The sequence below is a fragment of the Camelus ferus genome, chromosome 19, assembly GCF_009834535.1.
Source record: "Camelus ferus isolate YT-003-E chromosome 19, BCGSAC_Cfer_1.0, whole genome shotgun sequence".
NCBI lineage: Eukaryota > Metazoa > Chordata > Mammalia > Artiodactyla > Camelidae > Camelus > Camelus ferus.
The window spans coordinates 16526695-16546449 of NC_045714.1; the positions used below are offsets into that span (position 1 = coordinate 16526695).

Genomic DNA, 19755 nt, shown 5'->3' on the forward strand with positions numbered 1-19755 from the left:
TGTTTAACCTTTTGAGTGGCTGCCAAACTGCTGTCCAGCGTGGCTGCACCGCTGGCTGCCTGCACGAGGGGTACGAGGTCCCTGTTGCTGTATGTCCTCCGTTAGGTCTGTCTTTTGGTTGCAGCCAGCCTCGTGGGAAGGAAGTGTTGTCTCGTGTGTGGCTTTGACCTGCGTCTCTCAGCTGGCTGGTGGTGTTGAGTCTCTCCTCAGGGGCTGATAGGCTGTATCTTTTGGGGGGGAGGTGGAGTTGTATCTTCTTTGGGGCAATGTCTATTCAGATCTTTTGCCTATTTTTAATTGGTTTATTAGTCATTTTATTATTGAGTTGTTAGAGTTCTTCATGTATTCCAGATACAAGTCCCTTATCAGACAGACATATTCCCAAAAGTTCGTATACCTTCAGTGGGTGGATCTAATTATAATGATCACCAGGATCGGCACCTCCCCTGGGTCTGACCCTGCAGTGGCAGCTACACCCAGACTCCTTCCTTTGATCTTTGTAACGACCTGGAGGTGTAGATGTATGACCCGCCGGTTGCTGGTGCGCAGTGGGGGTCACAGGAGTGTAAGAGCTGGCTGTGCCCTCCCCCGCCCTCCGCCTGCCCGCACACTCACCCTGCTGCCCGCTTCCGGGGTCAGCTTGGCTGCTCCTGTCTCTGTCCTTACATCCGTCCTCCCGTCCGAGCCCTTCCTGACGTGGGCTGCACAGAGCCTGCCTGGTCTGGGTCCGCTGGTTCTGGCATGCTCGCGGTGTGGACAGACAGGTAAAGGGACACTGTGCCCGGCCTCTGTGTGCTGAGAACGAGGGTGACGTTGCAGAGGGTTGTCTGTCTTTATGTGAGAAGGAATTTCTAAGCAGCTAAGGCTGTCTGTCGGCGAGATTGGCTGCCTGGGAGGAAGTCCCGAGCAGACTCCTGCCCGGTGGGCTGGCCCCTGGGCCTCTGCGGCAGCCTGGCACCTTCCTGCTCTGGCTTTGGGTTTTATATTTACTTTTAAGTCTGAGTGAACACAGTGCTGCACTCGTGGATGTTGGTAGAATCACGTCTTTATCCTTCAAAATTTAATCTCCTTTGGAAAATGGACGTCTCATTTCCCAGAATGAATAAAACCTCACTTCTGATGTGTGGAATGGACTCTGGCTGAGGGCGCAGGCTCTGGGGCCGGCCAGATCTGTGTCTGAGTGTCCGTTCGCGGCGTCCTCGCTTTGTGAGCTTCCCCTGGTCGCTGTCGTGGGCCTCAGTTTCCTCATCTGGAATACGGGGTGATTAGAGCACGCCCTCTGAGCAGCTGCTAAGATTCTGTCATGCTGCTCTGGCACCCAGCAAGTGCTCGTTAAATGTTCCTTGTTGTGGGGCGGGGGATGTGGATGGTCATTCCAGCGAAACTGAACCTCATTTTTAAATTTTTTTTCAGAGGAAACACAAGAATTGAAGAGGCCTGTGAAATGTATACCAGAGCTGCAAATATGTTCAAGATGGCCAAGAACTGGAGTGGTACGTAGACAGAACTTTGTTTGTTTGCTTTCCAGGTGAGTAACTTTAAGATCTCTCTGAAGGAGGAAGTCCCTGTCTGCGTCCCCCAGAAAGAATGCTGGCCAGGGGCGGGTGTCGGCTCCATGGGCCAAGACAGGGCCCAGGCGCCCTGACTGAAGCCTGGAGACCGGGTCTGTTTCAGTGCCTGTGAACCACTTGGTAGAAAGACCTGGAGTTACGTGGCGTTAGGAAGGGGAGCCTTGGGTTCTTGCTGATGTTAAGCCCATAGGGAAGGGAGCTGCGCGAAAACTTGCTGAAAACCAGTGGGCTGGACCCTGCGGAGAACTTCCGACCGCTCCTCAGTCTGTGATACCCTGTGTGCTGTGGTCCATGAGAGACGCAGCCGTGGGGTGTGACGGCTGTAAACCCCAACGGACTTGGCCCTTCCCAGCGTCAGGCTTCCTGCTCAGGGGAATGACTCGAGATAAAGTCAGCAGGGTTCTTCTCATTGTTCTGAGAGGGGGTGGCTCTTTCCAACACTGATCTGAGGAGCAGATCCATCCCCTACGCCTGGAAACGAGTTCTGTGGTGCGCGTCTCTGTGGTGAAGGTGGGCACGGCTGCTGCCCTGCAGGGTGTGGGTCCCAGGCCCTCGCGCCTGCAGGTGACCTGGAGGGGCCTGCCCTCCTCGAGTGCTTTTCCCCGCGCTGTGGAGATGGCCGTGACCCGTCACACCGTGTAAGCTGAGGGGTGCTGTGTCTCGACCTCCCCACTTGCTTTTGAGGCTGACACTGAAACCATTTCAGTGGAGACGATGCTGGTGAACTGGATGACTCTCAGAGGGCCTTTCTGGCTATAAAATTCCTCTATGGGTTTAGTTTTGGGTTAAAAGGGCGTGTTTTGTTTCCAGAATGCACTGACACCTGAATTACAATGTACTTTTTAAATGGAGGGGAGGAGTATTCGCTCAGCATTCATTCACAGCTCCTGTGTGGTTCAGGTCCTGTAATCATAGGTAAAGAGCAATCTTATCTAAAAGGACCTTGATATCTTTAATCTGGAGATCAGCTGCTCTAACCTTTGGATATCCCTTTCAAGGGGCATCACCACCTAAGGGGGCTTGTGTTTCCCTCCTGGGCGCCTCGTGTCTGGGGTGCTGTCTCCATGCTCCTGAAGTCCCTTTACTCATCTGTATTGTCTGTGCTCTGCTGTGTGCCGTCCTTCACTCGAACGGAGGCCTTGGGGGGTCAGGGTGTGTGCTCTCTGCTGGACCAGCACGTGCTGCACAGCGGATGCTCAGGACATCTGTGTCGTGAATAAGTAACTGCCAGTTCTCTGAAATGACGTCCGTGTTGCAGGGGTGCTGATCATGACACCACTGCACCTCTTCAGCTGATGCGTTTGACACTCAGCTTTTGAGAGATCATCTTGGCAGGTGTCAGACGCTTTCCAGTTGAAGAAATTGGGCCTAGGAAGGAGATGACTCTGGTTGAGCACACGCTCATCTAAAGACACCTCCAGGTGTGGAGAGACTGGGCGGGGATGAGTGCTCAGACTGAGGAAGCAAGCCAGCAGCTCGTTTTGGAAGCTGAGAGTGTGAGCTTGTGAGACCAACGCCCTTAAGGCTGTCTGGGGACGTGGAGCTGGCCCAGGAGGGCCTGGGCGCTGTGCTCTCTCCGCCAGCCGTGGTCGGACCGCGTGGCCGAAGTGGGGGCTGTGGTTGGTCTGGGACGGCCAGCACAGGTGAGCCGCCAGAAGTGACATTGCTGGTGGAAAAGGGAGGACTTGGTTGTCAATGAAATGCTGGTATTTAAACGCACAGAGCACAGGTGCGGTCTCAGGATGGATTTACACGTGATGGTGGAAGTGGCCACCACGTGGCTGGAGCCAGGCTGTTGGAAGCGCTTCACGTGGAAGGTCCAAGCGATCACCACCCACGTCTGAGGCCGAGCCTGTCAGAGCCGTGCCCCGGGGGCCGCGTGCCGACCCGCACTCTGGCTGCCGCGTGGCCCTCCTCTGGTTCACAGGTTCACATCCACCAATGTAGGGGTTGTGGCTTCTCCAGCGCAGTGCTGGCTGTGGGCCAGCGTCCACTCGGACTGGCCGTCCCCGGGCCGCACGGTCGGTCAGGGCTTTCAGAGCTGCCCGGGCACCTGCTCCCTGCGCAGAGCAGGGCTCTGGCTTGTCCCGCCTCTCCTCCCCCCAGAGAGGCCCGGAGCCCCAGGAGGCTCTCGGGTGGCGGAGGAGTCGGATGTCTTTGTTTTTTCCTTTCTAACTGAAGTACAGTCGATCACAGCGTGTCGGTCTCTGGTGCACAGCATCGTGTCTCAGTCATACGCGCACACGCTTGGACCTCTTTTCCTGTTCTTTCTCGTTGTGGGTGCAGATGTTTTGTTTCCTAGAAAGGCGTTCAGCGTGGATGCCCTGAACCAGCAGGGCTTGGAGGCGTCTGTCACTGTTCTCTGTGCTTTTCTGAATGTTTTTGAAGCGTTCATGACAACATTTTTTAAGTTCTGAGAGGTTTGGGTTCTCTCGTTCACGTTCTTCCTAACGGGGCGGCTCTTAGGTCCACTTCTGTGAGTCCCGACCTTCCTGCTCAGGCCCCCGCGCTGCGCCGGTCCTGGCGCGCCTGGTGCTGCGGCCCTCGGGACCCAGTGGCTGCAGCCTCGGCCATGCGCTCCACCTCCCCAGGCCTGGTTCCCATGGCCCAGCCCACTCGCTCCTGCGGGCAGCCGGCCGCCTCTGGTCTCCACTTGCAGCCCCTCTGGAATCCACGGTTCCTGATCCAGAACCTCCCTCTCCCACCGGCTGCGTCCCCGCAGAGACCTGGGCGGCCCTGGCCGGGGCAGGGCACCACTTTCGTACCAGGTGGGACACGGTTGAAACCTCAGGGGTCTCGGTCAGATTCGGTTGTTAACTTAAGAAAAAACTTCGACTTTGGAATTGTGGGCCTGGTTTTCACTGTCTGAGAAACTGCTTGTCCAGGAGCCTCCAGAGTCATTTCTTCAGGATGGTGGCTAAACCAGTGGATGCAGACAGGGTGGTGGGCGTGTTCTGGCCCATGGTGTCCCCTGGCCCCAGGTGTCCCGGCAGGACTCCCCGATGGTGTGGGGTCTGTGTGGGGTCAGAGCTGGACACCCGCCGCTGGGCGCTTAAGGTGGATGGAAGCCTTTTCCCCTGGTCCTGGCCGTTTCTCCAGCCCCTGCATGCAGCCGGGGAGGTGACTATCGATCCCCTGGGTGGACCTGGAACTTGGGCCACCCTGTGGGGACACGTGCACCTTCCTTTAACTCAGAAACTATCTTCTCCAGCTGCAGGGAATGCGTTCTGTCAGGCAGCCAAGCTCCACATGCAGCTGCAGAGCAAACATGATTCTGCCACCAGCTTCGTGGACGCCGGGAACGCCTACAAGAAAGCAGACCCCCAAGGTGAGCCCCGCCCGCCCGGCCTGCTCCCCACCGAGCTGCCAGGGGAGCGGTGGGGACGTGGGTGATGGGATCTTTCTGTATCACTGAAAGCTCTTACAGGGAGAAAATGGGTCAAATGTATCCTGACTGTTCTGTGGTCAGTCGCGTTTTCTTAAACTCCCTCTCTGCTGCGTGTGCAGGCCTTTCCTGGAAATTAGCTTTAATTTGACCAGTCTTCCTGTGGCCTTAATCTGATGAACGTGTGCTTCGCTCACTAAAGGACACGGGCGGTTCTCCTGAACTCCTGCTGCGTGTGGAGATCCAGTTTCGGGAGGTCGTAAAATCTAATAGTTACAAACAGCTTACGCACGCAGAAGTCATCTTGCTTTTTAAAAGTGTTTTTCTCAAAGTACTGGTTTGGAGGAAAGAATGACCTTGGGTATTTAGGGAAGTGTTGCACACGTCCTTTCCTTTTTAGTTAGAGGCGTGTTCACTTAGGGGGGAGAAGCCTGACTTCTTCCCTCCGCACGTGTGCTGGTGGCTGTGGAATCTCCCTTTGTTTTGGGCGACCTTTTAACTCAGAAATCCTGACTCTTAACGAATACATCACACAGAAATAAGATATTTCAGGGGCTGTTGTGTCAGGCTCATCACGGTTTACGTGCAGAAGTGAACAGCTGGGCACTGTCTGCACATGTCAGAGCGGACGGAGAGGGTCACCCCGCGCCCACACTAGAGTGCGAGGCAGGACCACAGCCCCCCCGGAGGGCTTCGAGGTCTTCAGTGAGCTGGGAAGTGCTCACCCGACAGCAGAAGCAGCGCACAGGAGCTGAGACCGCAGTCACAGGACGCGTGCTTGTAGAAACGGCCCTGAGCACATGGGCAGGAAACGTGCCTCAGAATCCCGGCAGGGCTGCAGGGCTGCGGGGGGGTCGTGGGCAGCTGGTGTGTCTCCTTTTCTGAGTTCTAAAGGTGTGACCATCCACACTTCTTACGCAGCTTAGGGGGAAGTGGCTCTTATTTTGGTTAATCTCTTTGCTTTTCTCATCGTGCACTGAGGCCTCTTTAAAGCAAAGGCAGTAATTTCGGAGCCGCCGGCCACATGCTGGCGTCATGAACACCGCGCCTGTGGCGGGAGCTGCTGGCCCTCTGGTCTGGGAGGTCAGTGTAGCTCGTTGGCGCTCCGGTTCCATGGAGGTTTTCCTCCTGTTGGCTGTTAGCAGCCTGACAGTCAGCGCGGCTTAACTCCGTGCGGAGTGTTGGCTCTGCTGAGCAGCTGAGGAGCCCCGTCCCCGCAGCACTGGTAATGCAGCCTGCCCCCCCCCCCCATCGCCCTCACCGTCGGGGCAGGGGGTCGCCACACCAACCCCCGCCGGTCCAGGGCTGCGGAGGGGTGGACGTGCGCGCCACGTTCTCCGCCCCGCGTGGGGCCTCCCTAGGGTTCTAGTGACAGCCAGGAAGGCAGGCTCACCAAACCCTCTGACTGAACGGACTTTTCATTGTTTTCCTTAAATGCCTTCGCTTCAGAGGCTATCAACTGCTTAAACGCAGCCATCGACATTTACACAGACATGGTAAGAGCGCGCCCTGCTCGAGCGGCTGTGGGGTGGAGCCCTGGAGATGGCTCCGGCCGTGTAAGCCGGCGTGACCGGTGTGACTGTCCTGTGTTCCTCCCCAGGGCAGGTTCACCATCGCGGCCAAGCACCACATCACCATCGCTGAGATCTACGAGACGGAGCTGGTAGACATCGAGAAGGTGCGCATGGGCCAGAGGGCTGCCGTCCATGCGGGGCTGCGGGGAGACCTCAGCCTGGGGTGGGGAGGCTCTTGTCCCGGAGCGCGTGTCCGAGCAGGAGAGCTGGTTCGGACTGACCAGGCCCACCTGTGCTCTGCTCTGGCCGGTGTCTGTCAGAACCTACCTCCGAGGGCCCTCGTCTGCCCTGTCCGCATGGCCCTGTGGGAGGCTGAGGATGGAGGATGGGCATTACATGCCTTAGATCAGGCCCTGACCTGGGGGGGTGGTTCACTCTGCATGTCCCTCAGGTCACTTCCTGAGCTGAGGTTCACAGGAGCAGCAGGAGAGGAGGGAGGGGACTTTGCTGAGCCACTGTCGCCCAGACTTTGGCCTTGGCTCAGCCTGGGACAGTGTTTGCTGTGGACGGCAGGTGTGAGTCAGGAGGGGTGTGTGCGGGCGGTGGGGACGCTGAGCTCAGAGCCCAACCTCCACTCCGCCTCACTTCTCCTCTGCGGTGGCACCTTTTCCCTTGGCTCCCGAAGCACTGTGCCCACATGGTCTCTGCCCACCCTTGCCTCCGCATGTACCCCCCTTGGCTGGTCCCTCCTCTCCCCGCCATGGTGCGGGTGCCTGGGGCTGGGTCTGCCCCCTCTCACTGTGCGCTCCCTGGTCCTGGTGGCTCTAAGTGTCCTGTGTGTGTCTGCACCTCACGGTCCTCGTCAGCAGTGTGTCCCCGCTGCTTACAGCCTTGCAGGCGGCTGTGTCAGCTGGTGCAGAGCTAGTGTTGCATGCTCGTGCGCGTGTGCACGTCAGCCAGGGTCCCGTGTGTGTGCGTGTGTGTTTCTGTGTCTCTGTGTGTGTCACTGTATCTCTGTGTCTGTGTGTGTGGCAGCTCTGACTGCTCCAGAAGGGACAGGCTCCAGCTGTCTCCTCCACATGTCTGTGTTTGTATGTGTCTTTTTATGGCTGTTTTTTATTTGACATTTCGAGAACCTTCTGTATTGGTACTTTCCATCATTCTTTTCATCTTAGTCCAGTGGCCCATTACAGGTAACCACCTAAATTGGTTTCAGTTTTTCTCCTCTTATAAATAATACTGAGAGAACTCGTGTGGGGTCTGTTAGTTCGTCAGAGTGGGCTCCACGGCTGACCAGTAGGCCCCAGACATCACTGCTCAGCATGGAAGTGTCTGTTCTTCACAAACTGGCCCCAGTGCCTGCGGTCCAGATGGCGGGCGGGCTCTGTGGCTGCGGAGGTGGCCCTGCACCTGGTCCACCCAGCCGAGGGGTCTCCTGGTGCAGCTCCTAGTGTCCCTGTGCCCTGTCCTGGCTTGAATGGGGAGCTGGCCTGTGGTCCGTGGAGCAGGTAGGGCCACTCTCCCCGGGGCACCTGGGCCCGCATGCTGAGAACAGTCTTTACATTTTTAATCGCTGGTGGGAAAAAACATTTCATGACACAGGAAAGCTATACGGTGTTGAAAGTCCACTGTCCGTAGGTTGAATTTCTGGGCACAGCTGCGCCCGTCCCCGCATGTGTTGTCGCTGGGAGCCCAGTGGGGCGGCAGGTCGAGGGCGGTCCCCGGTCGCTGCATACAGGTCCACGGACCCCGGATTAAACGCTGTTTGGGCTTGTCCCTCCCATGTGGGGACAGGTGCCACGGGCCTTTCCCACCTGCAAGGCCCTGCGTTTCATTGTTGCCTGCAAACCAGCTGGCTCTGCAGAGTTCTCTTGCCAGCCTTGCTAAAAACCACACGCCCGTCAACTGCCCCTTAGCGCATTTTCCCGAGTTTCTGCCCTGGCAGCCACGTGTTCCGCTTTCCGACTTGACAGATGCCTTCTTTCACTGAACCCTACACCCCAGCCAGAGTGGCTTCTGGCTCCCCAGCCTGCAGCCTCTGCACCCCCACAACCGTCACTCCCGCCCAGCCGTGTTGGATGGGAGGCGGCACCCCAATTCTGGACGACATTAGAGTGTCCATGAGGGGTGTATGTGCAGCAGTAGCAGCCGTGGGTCCAAAGGAACGACCCACCGTGGCTGCTCTGTGTTGGATGGTGGTGTGGACACTGGGTTGAATACGTTTTGCCCTGTGTGGCTACTGGGAACCGGGACAGAAGGTCTGCCGCCTTCAGTTTGTGGCTTCCAGCGTCACTGGATATGATCATTGCCTTCCAGCTCCTGGGAATGGAAGAGGCCTGGGGGAGGGTGCAGACTCCGGTGTATGGGCCACGTCTGGAGATGGCTCCCGGCAGGTCTGCAGGTCTGCTTACATCCTTTGGTGAGGAGCGTCAGGGGATGGGAGCGGCAGGCTGGGCGTTTGCCATGGGGCAGCTGTCGGCCACTAGCCGCCTGGAAGTGCGTGCTTTCTTGTGTTCCCAAAATAAAGGAGGCCAGGTTGTGGAAGGTTTGCTGTTTGGACAGGTTTATTTATAGGAAAAGTCCCTGTTCAAATGCAGTTTTTAAGTGCAGATCTTCAAGCACGCAGTCTGAGTAAAACACGTGTGTGTTTGCAGGCAATCGCCCATTACGAGCAGTCGGCTGATTACTACAAAGGGGAGGAGTCCAACAGGCAAGTGTCACTCCCCGGAGTCATCGCGTGGCTTTGGCGTGTGAGCGCGCTGGGCTGGACGGTTGGGGTGGCGGACGGACTTCTCCGCTCTTGGCGTCTCTGTGTTGGAGCCGTAACCTGCCTGGTCTTGGTTGCAGCTCGGCGAACAAGTGTCTGCTGAAGGTGGCGGCCTACGCCGCACAGCTGGAGCAGTACCAGAGAGCCATCGAGATCTACGAGCAGGTGGGCGGCCGCGGTCCTCTCTGTGCCTGAACGTTGTGTTTAATTTTGACTTTTGTTGAAGTGTGATTCGCATGTCGTGTCCTCCATCCTTGGAGTGCAGGTCAGTGAGTTGTAGCCCGCTCGCAGATCTGCAGCTGGCACCACTGCCTCATTCTAAAGCCCTTCCTTCGTCGCGGAGAGACACCGCTCTCCCCTCCTCGTGGTGGGAGAACCGCGGGCGTGGAACCTCGGGTGTGGGGGGAGGCCTGGCGGACTCGAGCCCCCACAGATGTTGTACCCGGCGGTCCTGGAGCTAGTCCCCAGGGTACCATGGGGCGATTGATACTCCACAGTTTAACCATTTATTAGCCAGGGGAGATTTGGGCTGTTTTCACTTTGGGTCTCTTAGGAATAATGCTGTGAGTATTTGCGCTCAGGTTTTGGGGGTGGCGTTTGCAGCTCTTGGTTATGTCCCCAGGACTGGTGGTGCTGGGCGTGTGGAAAGTCCATCTGTAACTTCCTGACAAATTGCAGGTTGCACCATTTTTCATTCCCAGCAGCAGCATACAAGGTCCCAGTTCTCCGCACTTCACAACAGTTGCTGTTTCCCGGTTGGCTTATTTTTTAATAATAGCTGCCCTGATGTGTGAAGTGACTCCTCCTTGCACTTCAGAGATTTGTTCCCCTGGTGATTAGCAGCGTTGAGACTCTGCTTGAGCTTGTTGGCCGCTGTGCATCTTGGCTGGTGGAAGGTCTGCTGAGGTCCGCTGCTGGCCTTGAGTTGGGCTGTTCCTGGTGTGAGCTGCAGCAGCTCTGTGTATTAGCCCCTTATCAGATACGCGATTTGCAAATGTTTTCTCCCATTCTGTGGGCTGCCTCTTGACTCTGTTACTAGTGTATTAGTGTTTCTTGATGCGTAAAGCTTTACATTTTGACGAAGTACAGTTTGTCTACTTTTTCTTTTGTAGCTTGTTTTTCATGACATACCCAAGAAACCGTTGCCAATCTGAGGTCACAAAGCTTTTACCCTGTGTTTCATTTTGAGAGTTTCACAGTTTAGCTCTTAGGTTAAATCTTTCGTCCGTTATGAGTTGATGTGTGTGTGCGGTGGAGGTAAGGGCCCAGCCGCATTCCGCGCGGGCAGCCCACTTCTCCCAGCGCCGTTTGTTGAACACACTGTCCGGTGGCCGTTGAACGGTCCTATTGGAAATTCCTCGACCACATCTGTGAGGGTTTACTTCTGGGCTGTCTGCTCTGTTCCCTGGTCGGTGGTGTGTCTTTATGCCGGAACCATGCTGGTGCGATGACTGTAGCTCTGGGTGGTAGGCTTTGGAACCAGTGTGAGTCCTCTGACTTTGTTCTTTTTCAAGATTGTTTTGCTTATTCGAGGTTCCTTGTGTTTCCATGTGAATGTTGGGGTCAGCTGGTCAGTCTGCTGAGAAGCTGGGGTTTGATGAGGGTTACACGGACTCTGCAGACCAGTTTGGAGAGTATTTCCTCCTCACTGCCGTTAAGTGGACAGTCTGCTCCGGGTGCCTCATTCCCTTTAGCAGCGTCTTGGGGCCCCGGGGCGTGCAGGCCGGGAGCTCCTTCTCGGGGGGCTGCGCTCCTCTAGGTGTCTTATTCTTTTTGATGCTGTTTAGATGGAATCGTTTTCTCAACTTCCTTTTTTAGATTTTAAGGGCTAATTTATATACGGCAACTTTGCTGAACTTGTTTACTAGCTCTAGTGAGGTGGGTTTTTTTTTTTTTAATTTTTTTAAGCTTTTCTTTATAGAAAAATCATGTCACCTACACATAGCAGTAGCTTTTCATCTGCAGTCTGGACACCTTTCACTTCGTCTTCTTGTCCTTTGCCCTGACGAGACCTCGGACAGTGATGGGTGAGGTGGGGAGAGCAGACGTCCTTGTCTTGGAGAGCTCCTGCCTCCCTGTGGAGGGCAGTGTCCGCTGGGGGTGTTCCAGCTGCCCTTCACCTTCTCCTTCTGGTGCGCTGTTCTCATCATCAAGCGTGTTGGGTCTTGTCAGGGCTTTTCTGCATCCTGGGAGATGATCCTGTGGGGCTTGTCCTTTGTTCTAGTAACATGTCTTTGTTGGTTGGTTTCCGTGTGTCGGCCCAGCCTTGCGTCCCTGGGAGGCGCCCTGCTCAAGTGCTGAGCAGCTGGGGGTTCCTCCGAGCACTGTCAGGTTCCGAGTCTCTGGAAGGACTCAACTCAGTGAAAGCTGCCTGGCCACAGTTACGGTTTATTGTAGTAGAAGGTTGCAGAGTAACATCAGCCCCAGGAGGAGGTACTGAGGGCCGGATCGGAAGAGTCCTGAGTGCGAGCTTCCTGGTGTCCTCCCCGACTGCAGCTGTGCGGGCGGCCGCGGGAGGAGCACGCAGTGTTGTCGCCGTGGAAGAGGCACCCAGACCTGGTATCCAGGGTTTCCTGGGGCCCAGGCACCTGGACGGGGCCTGGCCTTGTTCTCCAGCCCCTCTGTGGGTGGAGCCGAACCACACTGTCCAAGACCCCCAGGTAAACAGAACACTCAGGCAGGACGCTCTGAGGGCTTCGAGATCACCTACCAGGAATCCCGGGCAAAGGCAAGACTCTCTTTGGACAACACAAAGCCGTAGTGTGTAGTCCCCTCTGAGTAGCTGGAGTTGCTTGTCTGGTGTTCGTTAGGGATTCTGCGTCTGTACTCACAGGGGTGTTTAGTTTTCTCTCGTGACGTCCTCGTCTGGCTTGGTAGACGGTGATGCTGGCCTCGCAGGTGAGTTGGCGAGTATCCCCTCCTCTTCTGTGTCTTGGAAGAGCTTGTGAAGGGCTGGTGTTCGTTCTGTAGACATTTGGTAGAATTCAGTGGTCTTCTCTATTTTTCAGTTTCATTGATCCCTACTCTTACCCTGATTTCTATCCTACTTTCTTCAGGTTTATTTTGCTCTGTTTTAGGGAGTTGCGGGTGGGAGCTTAGCTTACTGATTTTCCTCTGTTGTGTGTGCATTTTTCGTGCTGTCAGTTACCCGCTGAGCGCTGCTTTGACTGTCTCACAATTCTGTTACTTTTTTTTTACTTATTAAATTATGTTTGTTGATTTTCATGGATTATTTATAAGCATCTTGTTGGATTGCCAAGTGTTTGAAGAGGTTCCTCCTGTCTTTGTCGTGTTGACCTCCGGTTGATTCCGTTGTAGCTGGAGAACACTGTGACTGCAGTTCTCACACGTTTGTCGAGGTTCCTCTACGGCGCAGAGCCAGTCTGTCTGGGCCCACGTCCTGTGGCCCCGCTGCTGCTGGGCGGCACGCTCTGCAGGCGCTGGCCGAGGCGGGGTTGCGGTCTCGCGTGTGCTTGCTGGTCTCCGTCTACCTCTCCGGTTGGGGTGTGACCCGGTGCTGTGACCGCAGCTGCGGATCTGTCCGCCGCTTGTCTCGGTCGGTCTGGGCTTCACGTGTTTCGCAGCTCTGTCTGCTGCATATGGTTTTAGGATTGCTGTCTCCTTGGTGAGCTGCCGGTCATGATGCAGTGTCCCCTTCTGTCTCTGGTGATTTTCTTGCTCTGAAGTCTGTCTGTGTGACACTAATCCAGTCTCTCCTGCTTTCCTTTGGTGAATGTTTGTATCGTGTGTATTTTTGCGTCCTTTTCCTTTCAGTCTGTCTGTGTTGTTATAATTGAAGTGAGTTTGTTGTGGACGGCATAGAGTTAGGCCATATTTTTAATCTGCTCTGCCAATCTCTGTCTTTTAATTGGTATGTTTAGATCATTCACACTTAATGTAATTATTGATGTGTTAGAGTTGGAGTTGGCCATTGTGTTTTTTTGTTTTCTGTTTATGCTCTGTTTTTTGTTTTTCTGCTTCCTTTTCCTGCCTTTGAGGGAGTTAGTGCTGGATTACCTGCAGTGTTTGGGGTGTATCACTCCAATAGGTTTTGAGTGAGTGCGCTAGACACTGCATTTACATAACGTGTCCCAGGCTAATGGTGGTGTCATTTTTTCAATCCAGGGAAATACGGATATCTTACCTTACTTTCTGTCCCTTTTCCTCCCATGTTCAGTATATGATGTTGTGAATATTTCCTCCACATGCCCCCGCCAGTCAGCCTTGTGGTGTCTGTCTCAGCATCATCTAGGAAGTGCAGGAGGAGAAGAGAAGCGCGTTGTGTTTCCCGTCTTTGGCTCACTGGACCCTTTACTCCTGGCGTCCCAGGTTCCTTCCTGGGTTTCCTTTCTACTTGGAGAACGGCCTTCTGAGCCTCCCGTTTGGGGCAGGTCTGCTGGTGCTCCTTCGTCTGGGGGAGTTTTGACCTCCCCTTCGTTCCTGAAGCGTGTTTCCCCTGGGTGTGTGGCCCTGGGCTGACAGCTCTCTCCTTTCAGCGCTTGGAGGAATGTGCACCATACGGCTGCGTGGTTTCCGATGAGAAGTGTGCTGTCACTCAGGCTGTCCTCCTGCTCAGTGAGCTGATGTTTCTCTCGGCCCCTTTCAAGATGCTTTTCTTTGTCTTCAGTTTCCAGAAGTGTACGTGGCATGGGTGTCTTTGCTTTTGTGCTGTTTGTATTTCACTGAACTTCCAGAATCTACGGGTTTATGTTTCTTGCCAAATTTAGGAAATTTTCAGCCATCATTTCTTCAAGTGTATCCTAGCCGCTCTGCCCGCCTCCCCCGGGACTCAGCCCAGATGGGCCTTGTTTCATCATCACGGAGGCCGTGAGGCCCTGGCCCCTTTCTCTCCCTCTGTCTTCTCTCTGTTGTTCAGACTGTGATTTAATGTTCTCACATCAGGTTGTCGATTCCTTCCTCGGTTCCCTCTGTTCTGCTGTTGAACTCATCTACTTTTTGGGTCATTAATTGTGCCTTTCAGTTCTGAGGTTCCTGTTCGCTTTGTCTTTGTACCTTCTAGGGTTTTCTGCTGAGAATCTTTCTTCCTTGATGCTGTGGTTTGAACTCTAGTCTCAAGCACTTGGCTGATGGTTCATTGAAGCATTTTTAGGAGGGTTCCTTTGAAATCCTCATTAGAAAATTCCAGTGTTTCTATTAACTGAGAACTGTCATCTGTTAGTTGTCTTTTTTTCATTCAGCTTGAGATCTTCCCCTTTTTTGGTATTTGGAGTTTGGAGTTTCAGTTGAACACTGGACGTTTTCACGGTGCGTTAAGAGACTGGGCTTTGTTATGCCTCTGCTCTCAGCGGGCTCCCTGGACAAAGCTCCGGCTGGGAAGGGGTGTCTCCGTGCTTCTGCCAGGTTAGGGGAGCAGTTCAGGCTCCCCTCCTGCCGCCTCCTTACTGTCAGGTGACAGGAGAGGTCACCCTGCACTGGGCTCTCCTGGGGCCACGCAGCTGGGAGGTGAGGGCGCCTTGGCCCTGCTGGGAGGAGGGGGCCCAGCCCCTGTGTGGTCTGCACTGCCTCTGCGGGGTGCAGGGGGTGCCGGCGGGCTCCTGCTTCCGCCCTGGAGTCCCTGAGTGGGAGGCCCAGGGAGGGGGGTCTCATCTCCCTCTTGGGCGTTGCTGTCGGGAGCGCGGCTGGAGGGGAGTGCTTGCCATCAGCATGGATGCTTTCTGTCCTGCTCACCTGCCCCTCTGCTGGCCCTCTGGCCAGAGGGCAGACTCACTCCACCCACTGCCGTTTATGGGTCGCTGGCTTGTTCTGTCCCATGTCAGAGATGACGCAAGAAAAAGGCAGCCCAGGGCGCTGTCCTCCGTGTGTCCCTGGCTGCTCTGCCCCCACCTTCCAGCCCTGACGCTAGCTCACGTGACAGAAGCGGGGCCTTTAGTCGCCCTTCACGGGAGGGACAGGAAGGCGTGTCTGTTCCGTCCCGGATGTGGAAGTCGTCCAAGTCATTTTTCAGCAGGTCAGCACTTTATGTGTTAAATATTGCTTCTGGTCTAAGAACAGTTTCCAGTTTATGATATTCGACCATAAGAATGTACTTCCTCACTTACTTCACGTGAGACACAGGGCGCTTCCCGAGGAGCAGAGGCGTGTCAGTCTGCCCTTGGTCGGCAGGCGGCCCTGGCCAGGCTGACCCTGCTCTCTGCCTAGGTCGGGGCCAGCACCATGGACAACCCGTTGCTGAAGTACAGTGCGAAGGACTACTTCTTCAAGGCCGCCCTCTGCCACTTCATTGTAGACGAGCTGAACGCCAAGGTGAGAGCCCGCCGGTGCCGGTGTTGGCGGCGTCACCCGGGAGCGTGGCCTCGGCTGCTGCGCCAGCCTCGGGCGGCCTTGCCAGCAGCAAGACCAAGCCGGCACGTGGAGCATGACCTAAGCGCTGGTGCTGGGACCCTGTCCCACCTGCGATGTCCCCACAACAGCTGCCGCAGCCCTGTCCTTAAACTAAGGCCCCCGGGACCACGCTCCCTTCATAGTTTTGATTTAAAGAAATTCCAGGCCTGAGGGGAGGCAGTAAAACTAAAATAACATCCTTTTTTATTTTTATTTTTAAAATTGGGGTTTTTTTGGGGGGGGGTAATTAGTGTTACTAATGCCTAATTAGATAGAGGTACTGGGAATCGAACCCAGGACCTCGTGCATGCTAATTAAGCACGTGCTCTACCCCGAGCTCTACCCTGCCAGCCTCCCCTCTCCCCGTAACATCTTTTTGCAGACTCAGAGATGGAATTGGAGTGAGGATGGGGAGAGACTGAAAAGCAGGCTGAGGGCTGGGAGGCGCAGCGATGGGGCAGCCGTAGTGTTGGCGGTGTCGGGGCTCCCCCTGGGAGGAGGAGGCCCCTCGGGCGTCGGGGAGGCCGGGCGGTGTGGGGGAGACACCTCTGCTCAGGGAGAAACGGGCGCCTGGTCTGGGGGTCTTGAGATTAGGTCTGGTGTACGTTGTCTTCTCTGGCGCAGCCTCACTCAGAAGAACTGGTTTAGACGTTTATTTTTAACTGGAAGTTCAGAATGTGTGGTTGGAAGAACACGGGTGGGTCCGATGCAGCGTCTGGCGGCGTTCTCGTGTGCACGTGAGAAGCACGTCGGTCAGCGGCACCGGCGTGCGCAGCACGTCAGCGCGGGTTCCTGGCTCAGCGGCTCAGAGGGTAACGAGTGGTCTCCCCTGCAGCTTGCTCTGGAGAAGTACGAGGAGATGTTCCCAGCGTTCACTGACTCAAGAGAATGTAAACTGCTGAAGGTGAGCGGGTGGGGCCCGGCCGCCCCGGCGCTGCGCTCTCGCTGGCCACTGGGGGTGCTCACGCAGAGCCGTGCCCCCTCCCCCCGCTCGGGCTCATCTTGGCTCGTGTCTGAGCCGGTCCCCGTCGTGAGGACTCGGCAGCGCGTCAGGGCGACACCAAGGCTGTTTCTGTATGTAAAGTGCTCGTAGGTGGACCTTTTTAACCTACCAAACTAATTTTTCCATATTTTTGCTCCAGAAACTCCTAGAAGCTCATGAAGAACAGAACAGTGAGGCTTACACAGAAGCAGTAAGTTCTCCTTTGGGAGTAGCACGTTTTCTGAAGGTTCAAGTCACAGAAGGTCCTTTTTCTTTTCATTGTGGAAATGCTGAGCATTCCTTTGGACATCACTGGGGTTCACCGAAGCGTGTTTTCCGAAAGGCGTGCTTTTTAGCTCCCACGGACCTCGCAGGTGGACCTTCTGCGAGCCACGCTGCGTTAGCTGTGAGACAGACGCACGTCACACGCGGCTGTGGCTCCTTTTTGGGGTGTTTCCTTTGGAAAATAATCGGATCCCTAAACAGTAAAGTAAAAGCAGTCAGAGCTAATCAGTTACATTTCAAACAAAAACAAAGCAGTGAGAGTGTGTTACTTTCTTGGCATAAAATAAATGGGAATTTTTTTTTCACATTCATCAATTTCCTGTTTTCCCATCCTTTTCCATCTTATGTGTAGAATTGAGTGAATTTCTCAGTGTCCTTCATTCATTCATCCATCCTGGCTTGGGAGCAGCGGTGGGAATGGCCTTCGTGTGGCTGTGCGTCCGTCCTTGGTGGTGGGTGGGGCGGGGCGAGGCTGAGGGCTTGTGCCCCCGCACGCCCTGCGTCTGCTGTCCCCGCTCCCTGTCCAGCGGGCATCGGCGCAGCGGTGACCTCCACGCTGCCTCGGCCTTGGACAGGGTCTGCTGTCCTTATGGGAGCGTGTCGTTAACTTCGTCGCAACAGTCACGGGATGGTGGGAAAGTTATAAAGTGGAGTGAACGGGTTCAGGTGAAAGTCAGTGGCCGTCAGTGGAAGTATTCGGCAGTTTCTGTTCTGTTTTCCACGGAGTCAACCCGTTCTCTGCCCTTGAACCAGGTGAAGGAATTTGACTCGATATCCCGCCTGGACCAGTGGCTCACGACCATGCTGCTTCGCATCAAGAAGTCCATCCAGGGGGACGGCGAGGGCGACGGGGACCTGAAGTGAGGCTGGCGCCCTGGGTGGCTGCGGCCCTCCTGAGTTCCGTGTTGGGCCCGTGACCACGGCAGGGTGCCTGCTCAATGGCTTGTTTTCATTGCACACGAGCCCAGCTGTGCGTGTGTGCGTGTGTGTGAGCAGCTGCGTGCGTCCCTGTGAGGCAGGCGGGTGGGATGGACCATCCACCCGCCAGAGTCCCCAGAGCTCTAAGAACTGCTTCCGAGCCTCGCTGTGTCACTGTGGTCCGCGCAGCACTTGGGTTTATGTTGCCACATCCGACGGCCTTGGCCTTGGCCTTGGCCCCCAGCCCCCCGCTCTGTAGACGCTTTACAGCTTCTCTGTGACCTTGTGCCTGGATGTGTTCTCTGAACATGGCTTGCAGCGCAGGACACCTGTTAGGCATCATCGATGACTTTCCTCGTTGGAAATTTCTTCTCTTTGCTTTCTCGTGATTCTTTTGATGGTGCCAGTGACCATTTTCCGTGGGTTTAATGTTGTGTTGGACACGAGCGCACACGTGAGTCAGGAACAGCCATGTCTGCTGGCGGCCCAGGTGTGGACGGGTGTGGGTGGGCCTGCTGCCCTCACTCACGTACACACGCACTTGCCAGCTCCGTGAGATCGGGGCTTCCTGTCCTGCTTGTCCTCGCCCTTACACAGAGGGGGTTCAACGGCTCGTCCCTCCCCTTCGTGCTCGTGCACCTTCCCACATGCCCCTCACGTCCATGCTCAGCAGGGCTGCAGGGGACTCACGTCAGGCTTAGCAAAGTGTGTCATGAATTATTGTCCTCTTACTGGGCGTGTCGGGCTCGGTGGGGTGAACACGGTGCCGAGGTTCACGTGTGCCCAGCCAGGAAGGAGCCCCACGCCTCCGGGAGAGCCTGCTCTGTGCCGGTAGACTGGTCCAGCCTGTGGGTTTGGGTTCGGTCCTGTTAATTTGGGTCATATCTGTGTGCTCTGTTGACCTAGGACCCTGGGCCCTGCCCGTCTGTGGCACGTTGACCCTGTACCTAGATGTGCTCTTGTTTTATGTCTGATGTGTGTTTATTGCTCTGGGAGGACAGTGTTGACACAGGTGAAACTCCCTGCCACGTGACACGGGAGGTGGCACTGCACATCCACGCGACATGGGAGGTGGCACTGCACACGTTTCTGTGCAGCCTTGCTCCATCGCTCACCTCAGACGTCGGTGTTGCTTGTTGGAAGGAGCTCCTGGTCTGACCGCGCAGAACAAACTCCTCGCGGGGATGTCTTTGCGGCCGCTCCCTTAGCGTCTCCACCGCCCCCTGCGGACGCCCCCTGCAGGGCTGTGGTCCCGAGACGCGGATTCGGCAGCGTTCTGTCACGTCAGTTGGGGTGATGTGGATTGAGACGAACACTGGGATCAGTGGCGGGGTTAAGGTTTTTTGTTTTTAATGTTTTACATGAAGAGAGTAACTAATTGCAGCGGCCACAGCAGGCCTGCCAGACAGCAAAGGAGAGCGAGGAGCAACAGCCTGGGAGCAGGAGCGGGACCTGGACCTCCCTCCTTGGACGCTGCTCGGGGCAGGCGTGGCTGTGACTCAGAGCCCGGGTTAGTGTTCCAGGGTTTGTGGGCCGTTGTTCGTGAACGAAGTGTGATGACTGCTTATGTTACAGTCTCTGTGTTTTAGCAAATTGATAAAGTGAGTTAAAATTTCTTACAGGAAAGCTTAGCTTTTTGTGGCAACGTTTTAATACCTTGTGTGAGCTCCTTTTTTATTTAATGCTTTTAAACCAGTATTTTGCACAGTCGTGACCACATGTGACGGTGTCACTACCCGTGTGTGCATCTGTCGTCTCCTCCGATAGCACGCGTTAGATCCCCAGCACCTGGGCACTCTGGGGGACGTGGCAGCCCAGCATGCCTCCCGTGGCCGCCCGCCCGCAGGGAGCCAGGTCGGGGCCCGGCCGCGGCCTCTGCCCCGTCGTGCCGTCGCGGAGGGCTGTATTGTGAAAACTAACCCTGTGACTAACCTGCACCTTCTCAGAAAGTCTGTGACCCTGTGCAGTAAATAAAGTGGAATTTACCAGCA

General features: G+C 55.6%; 1 protein-coding gene across 1 annotated transcript in view; it reads left to right on the forward strand.

Moving 5' to 3' along the window:
• NAPB (NSF attachment protein beta) overlaps positions 1-19755 on the forward strand; it is a 32117-nt gene extending 12362 nt beyond the window's left edge. Inside the window, exons 2-11 of the mRNA XM_032461718.1 lie at positions 1414-1493; positions 4783-4899; positions 6406-6452; positions 6557-6634; positions 9125-9180; positions 9318-9402; positions 15397-15501; positions 16415-16483; positions 16722-16772; positions 17600-19755. Coding sequence (XP_032317609.1) covers positions 1414-1493; positions 4783-4899; positions 6406-6452; positions 6557-6634; positions 9125-9180; positions 9318-9402; positions 15397-15501; positions 16415-16483; positions 16722-16772; positions 17600-17710 — 799 coding nt within the window. The 3' untranslated portion in view covers positions 17711-19755. The remainder of the gene's footprint in view (positions 1-1413; positions 1494-4782; positions 4900-6405; positions 6453-6556; positions 6635-9124; positions 9181-9317; positions 9403-15396; positions 15502-16414; positions 16484-16721; positions 16773-17599) is intronic.